Raw genomic sequence first — 8,369 nt, forward strand, 5'->3', positions numbered from 1 at the left:
GTATTCAATTTCTTTGTATTTATGCCCAAGACTACACAAAAGTTTTGTAACAGACCAGTTATTCCCGCGCCAATCAAAGTATCTATAATAGATAATCTATTCACCGAATGGGTCAAATGTTAGTTTCATTACAGTTCACACAATATATGTACATGCGGAACAAATAAACCTATACCACATATACACAAACACACTAACACAAATCTGACGTGATTATGGCAATGTACGAATACAGTAGAGAGCTCTTCATAAAGCAATGTAGAAAAAGAGAGAGAGGGCGAAAGAGAGACAAATAGAATGATGGCACACGGAACCATTGGCAATGAGAAAGAGAAAACAATGAAAATTGCTTACGCTTTAGTTTGTTGCGTGTGGTACAATTTCATTACAATGCAACAAAAATCAAAGCATTCAATTCCGAAGGAAGACTCTCTAGTTGTAATTTTTTCTTTGTAAATAAGGAAATGTCAAGTGAAAAGTTCTACTTAATCAAGACTATTCAAAAAATTTCTACTTAATGACTACTTGATTCGTGTTTTCGATTTAGTTGAAGCGCAATATTTTTTTTCCATATTTCAAGTATGTACGTGTAAAATGCTCTGCGGCATAGCATGAAAATACAAATACGATTGACGAAAAATAATGAAAAAATACGTTTATCTCTTTTCATTATTTGACATTTAGATGCAGGCGAAATCTTTTAAGCTAATAACTCCAAAATGTGAAGCCGATTACAAATATATGCATCCAAGTACATAAAGCATAGAAATTTATTGTGACAATGTATCTTATCGCTTAATATTTGTTCAAAAATGTGTGTATGTATTTAGGGAACACAACTTCTTGTGCGATAATACATTGATTAATTAATTATTAAAAGATTTCATTTTTCAAATATATAACATGAAAATTTTACTTCTTACAGATTGTACACATCAAACTTAAATCCGAACAACTAGCTGGTTATGAATCTGGTGTTTTGGAATTTTGATCGGAACGCGTACCTGTGTACGCAAAATAAGTTCAGTACAAATCAAAAGTGATTTTCAATTGTGCCTGTGTTGTCTCTATGACTTCGATAAAGAGAAGTAGAAAGGTGAAACGAAAGAAAAAAATATTGTTTGAGATTAATGAATCATTAAACAGTGTTATTGATTAAAAAGGAAGAAAGAAAAGGAGGTGAAACAACGAGAAAAAATTATCATACTGATTAAAATATCAAAATAATGATGGCATATTGCGTTTAAAATTAATGGTAGCGCCCATGTGTAAAATCAAGTGCAAAGAATACGATGAACATTTTCGGAAAATATGCTCGACATAGAGTAAATATAAGAATCAGAATATTGCTTTGGAGCTTTTTTATTTTTGGTGCATTGGCCTCGGATGCAATATCAGAGATAAATCAGGGCGTTGGTAATAAAACGGCCGACGATGTTGCTGCTCAAATCGGATGCTGCAGAAATTCGACAAATCATACGGACAAAAATCATCGAATTGAAATCGAATATAAAACGACCGTTGTTCAAAATGAGTATATAGTACGATTCAGGGAGTATCTTCTACCGGATGTACGTGAACAACATATAAAAAATGCATTGAATAATTCAACCGCCTTAAAGTGGCAAGTAATTAAGCGACAAAATCCAGCCAGTGAATATCCCAGTGATTTTGATGTGGTTATGATCGATGAAAATGCACCCTATACGGCTATTGAAACATTACGATCTCATTCATCGATCAAAAGTATAACGCCACAACGAATGGTTCATCGAACTCTCAAATACATTCCGATTTCAAGTAACAATAACAAAACGGCAATTACAAACGAAGAACCAAATGATGGTTATGATTCCGATCATGCATATACAAACGATAATGTTGAAGAAGATAATAATGTTGATGAGGATGAGGATGAAGAAAATGAGAAATTATTACTTGAGTTATTGGATAAATTGAATGGAAATACAATACACAATGAAGAAACTATTTCCGATTCAGAATGTGAGGGCACAAATTGTCAATTCAAACATTTTCGCCGTGGACTTACAAGTGTACAACATATTGAACAAGATCAACAGCAACCAAATGAAAATGCGTCTTCATTCAAATCCAAAGCAAATAGGCACACTAATCGACGTCTGCTACGGGCCGCCATTCCACGTCAATTGACGTCAATGTTAAGAGCCGATGGTTTGTGGAATATGCAAATAACAGGCAAAGGGATTCGAGTAGCTGTATTCGATACGGGATTGGCTAGAAATCATCCTCACTTCAAACGTGTTAAGGAACGCACAAATTGGACAAACGAGAAAACTTTGGATGACGGTGTGAGCCACGGAACATTTGTTGCCGGTGTGATTGCGTCCAGCAAAGATTGTCTTGGTTTTGCTCCAGATGCTGAGCTTCACATCTATCGTGTTTTTACCAACAACCAAGTATCATATACGTCATGGTTTTTAGATGCATTTAACTATGCCATTCTTCGGAAGATTCACGTTTTAAATTTAAGCATTGGGGGACCAGACTTTCTCGATCACCCATTCGTTGACAAAGTGCTTGAGCTAACCGCGAATAAAGTGATTATGGTTTCTGCAATTGGAAACGATGGTCCGTTGTATGGAACACTCAACAATCCTGGTGATCAGAGTGATGTTATAGGTATTATTTGGATTTGAATGTGGATAGATAATAATTGTATCTATATATAATATGGTAATCAATAAATTGGTTTAATTTGGAAATTACAGGCGTCGGCGGAATGAATTTTGATGAAAATATCGCAAAATTCAGTTCAAGAGGCATGACGACGTGGGAATTACCGTATGGCTATGGACGATTGAAACCAGACATTGTGACTTATGGTAGTCAAGTGAAGGGAAGCAACGTTAAAAGTGGATGTCGATCATTATCTGGTACATCTGTAGCTTCGCCAGTAGTGGCCGGTGCTGTTACTCTTTTAGCTAGCGGTGTGATCGATAAACTGTATGTAAATTAAAGGTGTTTTCTTTTTCTGTTTTTTTCTTCAATTTATTCAATATCCAAATTTCATTTCCCATAGAGACTTAGTGAATCCGTCTTCGATGAAGCAGGCATTGATCGAGGGTGCAACACGTTTACATGACAATAATATGTTCGAACAGGGCTATGGAAAGCTGAACATATTGAGGAGCATGAAAATTTTGTCTGAATATATACCAAAAGTGACATTGAGTCCACCGTATTTAGATTTCACGGAAGGTAAAAGCTAATTAGAATCTTATCATTACGCAGCATTTGTTATTAAAGGGTGAAAAATTTGATTCGAAATTGTTTTTTTTTTCACGGAAGACTACATGTGGCCGTATAATACACAGTCTTTATTCTATACCAGTGTTCCCACCATTGTCAATGTTACGATACTGAATGGAATGGGCGTTACGGGACGTGTAATCAATAAACCGACATGGCATCCATACATTCTGCAAAATGGAAATTTGTTAAACGTTTCCATCACCTATTCAGAAGTTTTATGGCCATGGTCTGGCTGGTTGGGTGTGAGAATTGGTAATGAAAATATTGACATTTATTAAGAATATCAATGATAAACATTCAAATATGTCTTTTATTTTCTTATTCTTGCAGCTGTTAATGAAGCGGGTGAAAAGTTTGAAGGCATGGCTCATGGTCATATTACGCTGACAGTTCAAAGTCCTAGTTCAAATGATAACGAGACTCGAAATAGTACCGTCAGCTTTTATATTCGCGTGAAGATAATACCAAGACCACCGCGTCAAAAAAGAATTTTGTGGGATCAGTATCATAGTCTTCGATATCCACCGGGCTATTTACCTCGAGATAATTTGAAAATGAAATCAGATCCACTCGACTGGCGAGCTGATCACATTCACACAAATTTCAGAGACATGTACACACATTTACGAAATGCTGGCTATTATGTTGAAGTATTGGGTGAGCCATTCACATGTTTCAATGCTACAAATTATGGCACTTTGTTGATTGTTGATCCGGAGGAGGAATATTTCAATAGCGAAATCAAAAAATTGAAAACCGATATATTAGACTGGAATTTAAGTGTGATTGTATTCGCCGATTGGTACAATGCTAGCGTTATTCGAAAAATTAAATTTTATGATGAAAACACACGTCAATGGTGGATGCCAGATACGGGTGGAGCAAATATTCCTGCTTTAAACGAACTACTCAATGATTTCGGCATTGCGTTTGGTGACGAAGTTTGCGAAGGGTACTTCAATATGGGCGATCATGGCATGTATTATGCGAGCGGCTCGTCCTTAATTCAATTTCCACAAAACCCACAATCAATTGTCATTGAACGTGATCTACATGATCAGGGGATCGAGGTAAGTGATTCAAGTTATAACCAATAAGACGATATCCTCCTTATAACCTTTTTTTTAGATATTGAATGGTGAAGTGCAAAAAACTAAGCGACCAAAACCAATTTTGGGCTTGCTACAAACAACGAAATCTTTGGTACAACAAAAAATGGAAAATAATGTGGAATTTAATGACGTCGAAAACCAGAATTTATTTGAAACAATGGAACAAACGATAAACGAAGATACGAATGCCGCTTTCAATCATGTGGTTGATGAAAATCCCATTATAAATAAGCGAATTTTGTTGAAAGTTAATTACGACCAATCCAACAATATTGAGACAGAATTTAAAGACGATGGGAAGCAAATGTTGAACGAAATGAAATCTAAGGAAACACATAATGCACCAAACGAAAATGTCGTTTATGATAAAATGAAAGTGATAAAACAATATTCAGCAACAGCTGCTTTTTCCAATGGTGAAAATAGTCAGAATCAGGGTTCAGATTATAAACAACATTCAAGAGAAGGTCGCATTGTAGTGTATGGTGATTCAAATTGTCTCGATTCGACACATATCGAAAAGCCTTGCTTTTGGTTGCTGGACGCATTGCTCGAGTACACGATGACATCACATATTTCAACAGTTCTTAAAGACCTCGATCGCTCACCAAACATTCGATTCACTCCAAATTTGATAAGCATGCCTAAAAGGTTACCGAACAACAATTTACATTTGTATTCAAAAGTGTTGCAGCTAGCAGCAACCAATGATGTGCTAAGTAGCGGTGCTGTAAATGATGGCCTGACAAAATCAAATACTCAAATCAAACGGCCAATCCCAAAGTGTAATCGTTTACATTGGGAAACGCCGATTTTTTTGAATATTAGCACACCGACTGATTTCCACTTGCTAAAAGATGACTTGGATGGTGATGCTCAAGCAGCTGAGTCAAACCTACGACGAAAATTGGAGAGTCAAAAAGGTGAGGTACGTAGTGAAAACAAAATGTGGACCGTAACACTTATGAAACAATCAACTTTTTAACAAATATATATATATATATATGTATATACTATAGCCGGAAACATGATTCTTGACGATATCGATCTACCAATGAAGAGCTGGCGTAACAAAAATCCATCAGGTGACATAGCAATGTCATTAAATATCGATCAGAGTGGTGACAAAATGAAGGTATTCAAGAAAAGCGATGCCGATGTCCTCAGGGAATCATCAGATATTCATCATTCACCGTTTCAGCTGCCAAAATTAACGAATTCGATTCAAATGAAGGAGGAATCTTTCAGTTTGTCTATGTATCTATTACTGATTTTAACCTTGATTGTTATCATCCTATTTTTAAACTGTTATCGTAAGAGTAGAAACACAATTCGAACGAGACGAAAATGTTTTCCATTCAATAAGTTGAGCTTTTAAATTTTTATATGTTTGACTCGGTTTTTTCAAAACTATTCAATAATGTATATCGATGATTTGATTCAAGCGCATTGTGCATATTGAATTTATTTATTTAAACAAAATAAAAGAAATACGATAAATAACTTTTTTGGGCATTTTGCTGAAACAATATATTTTTTCAACTTTTTATTTGTAAAAAAACATTGAAAATGTTCAACTATTAAAACTTTTTGCGTTTTCACATTTCAATTCTGTAAATATGCATAGGTTCATCCAAGCTAGGCTAGAAAGTTTTGTAAATAAAGTAAAAATCTGAAAATTATTTTAGTTTTTTCTCAAGATCTACAGACTGTCATAGACAACACATATCACAAAAATATGGTTTTTTGAACAAATTCAGCCATATAGCAAAAATACATGGTTCAAAGTGTATTTTTAACACCAAATTCAAACTCAGCGCCTCAAATTACCTTAAGAATGACTATGTTGATGACAAAAATCGAATAATCCCAGAACTAATATTTTCTAGTAGTTTTCAAGCCATTTTTATGCTTTTTAGGCCGCAGAATTTGAATCCACCCAAAAATAGCTGGCTAAAATTTTCGATTTTTAAGTTTTTTTTTTAAATTTTATAATTTTTGCCATTTTGAAAATTTTGTTAATTTTTCTTGGGTGGATTCGAATTCTGCGGCAAAAAACCCTAAAAATGGCGTTTTTAAAACTAATTGCACTCTTGATGGAACAATACGTGGAAAAATGTGATTTTTTTCGAAACGTGAACACTACTAGAAAATTTTAGTTTTGAGATTATTCGATTTTTGCCATCATTCTCAAAGTAATTTGAGGCGCTGAGTTCGAATTTGGTGTTAAAAATACACTTTGAAAAATGTATTTTTGCTATATGGCTGAATTTGTTCAAAAAACCATGTTTTTGTACTAAAACTTTTTCAGCGTCGCAAAAACCCCTAAAAATGATAAGTCACCAGATTCGATTTTAATAACCTACGGGGTTTCTATCAAAATATACTAAATATCTAAAAATAGGTCAAAAATGGTCATTTTAAGCACGGCTCTATCGACCACTAAATTTTAACCTTTTTTCAATCTGAAATGGGATTCAGCTAGTTTTGACGTCAATTTAATTTCAAGCTATTGGGAGCATAGACCTTACTATGATAAATCGGTTTGGACCACCCTAGTGAGCATTAAAAATGAAACAAAATGAAGAAATGAATTTGAAATGTACTGTTTCCTTTATTTCATTGTCATATTTATTTACAAATGTATTTTTCTGTTGAATTTCATTTCGTATGTAGAATCTAGTAGATGACCACATATGTGTTAGAAAAAAAAATATTTCCTCCAAATGCTTCGATTCAGTTATGCCATATTTTTATGGAATTCTATAGTTCTTGAATGACAAATTCGCACATTTTTTCGTTCAACTTTATACGTTTGCTGTTTTGCCAATCCATTCTCATTTAATATTAAAATACGTATGTGATGGCATATTCATAGAAAATATCAAGGTTATACAATTGCTAAAGTTCTAGTAAAATAGAACAATTTCTGTAAGCCGATTGAACAACTTCAACATTTCGTATAATTATACCACTTTGATCGTACGTAATTTAAATATATTCTTTTGAATTTTTTTTTAAATTATTATATAAGTTATGCCATAATGTTATTATTTACTTATTTTAGCAGATTTTTCGTTTACTATTCAAACTTTTCAGTTTATAAAATTTATATAATGTAATATTACATCATTCATTTCTCTAATATATTGGACAAATTGATTGTTGTTAAAACTGTGTCGTACATGCATTAAATTGAGATTTATTTTTTTTCTTCGACAGACAACAAAAAGTTTTCTAGTATTTATGTTTTTGTCGACTTCTTTGTGTATGGCACAGAACTCTATATATCAAACGATGTCTCATATCCGATGTCATTCGCGAGAAATAGTTTGTTATTTCAACAGGATTTTCCACATTGGTAATGTGACATATGAGCAAATTAAAAGCTGTTTTTTATTACATGTTTTTAGTGGAACTGATGGGATTGGCATTTTCGCGGATTAAAACTATTCTTTTTCGTTTTTTTTTTCTTCTTTTGCACTAATTAAACGAGGTTTTTGTAGTTTTTCTCCACTAAATGTCAAATTTTTCAATGTATGCTTTAAAAAAAGACACCTTCTTATTTATAATATTTTTTTTTATTGTTGAAATGAGTAAAAAAAAATCAGGTCAATAAATGACTGAACAAATTGTAAATGAGACTTTAGAAAATCAATTGATATTTGACACAATTGTTGAGTGTGTTGATACTCTACGATGCCTTGCAAAAAATATGAAAGACATTGTTGATTTATGCTGATTCCAAGTGCTCAAACTTTAATTAAAGTTCAAAGTCAAAATTTTTGCTAGTTGATATTTTTGAAATTTTTCGTTGCTATTTTCGTTGGGCCCAATAATGATGTTTTGCATCAAAACATCCGAAGGTTTCATTAATTATGTGGATTTTTTTGGGATTCTTCGTTAAAGTTCGAACTTTAATTGAATGGGCAAGCGGAATAATGAAACGTAATTCTGTTTTTA

General features: G+C 33.3%; 1 protein-coding gene across 16 annotated transcripts; it reads left to right on the forward strand.

Moving 5' to 3' along the window:
• Positions 1-195: 195 nt before the first annotated feature.
• LOC129576016 (membrane-bound transcription factor site-1 protease) lies at positions 196-6,085 on the forward strand. Of its 16 annotated transcripts, none has more exons than XM_055460379.1 (9): positions 196-583; positions 685-814; positions 926-2,661; positions 2,751-2,985; positions 3,062-3,240; positions 3,331-3,546; positions 3,625-4,364; positions 4,423-5,334; positions 5,426-6,085. In XM_055460379.1, the coding sequence occupies exons 3-9, from the start codon at positions 1,293-1,295 to the stop codon at positions 5,435-5,437; spliced, it is 3,663 nt and encodes a 1,220-aa protein (XP_055316354.1). In that variant the 5' UTR covers positions 196-583; positions 685-814; positions 926-1,292; the 3' UTR covers positions 5,438-6,085. The 16 variants fall into 16 exon arrangements, with proteins under 16 accessions (XP_055316354.1, XP_055316353.1, XP_055316348.1 ...); XM_055460378.1 differs by having other exon boundaries at positions 199-583; positions 685-751; XM_055460373.1 differs by having other exon boundaries at positions 229-579.
• The last annotated feature ends 2,284 nt before the right edge of the window (positions 6,086-8,369 follow it).

The sequence above is a fragment of the Sitodiplosis mosellana genome, unplaced genomic scaffold, assembly GCF_009176505.1.
Source record: "Sitodiplosis mosellana isolate CC-2019 unplaced genomic scaffold, AAFC_SMos_1.0 Smas_scaffold_6170, whole genome shotgun sequence".
NCBI lineage: Eukaryota > Metazoa > Arthropoda > Insecta > Diptera > Cecidomyiidae > Sitodiplosis > Sitodiplosis mosellana.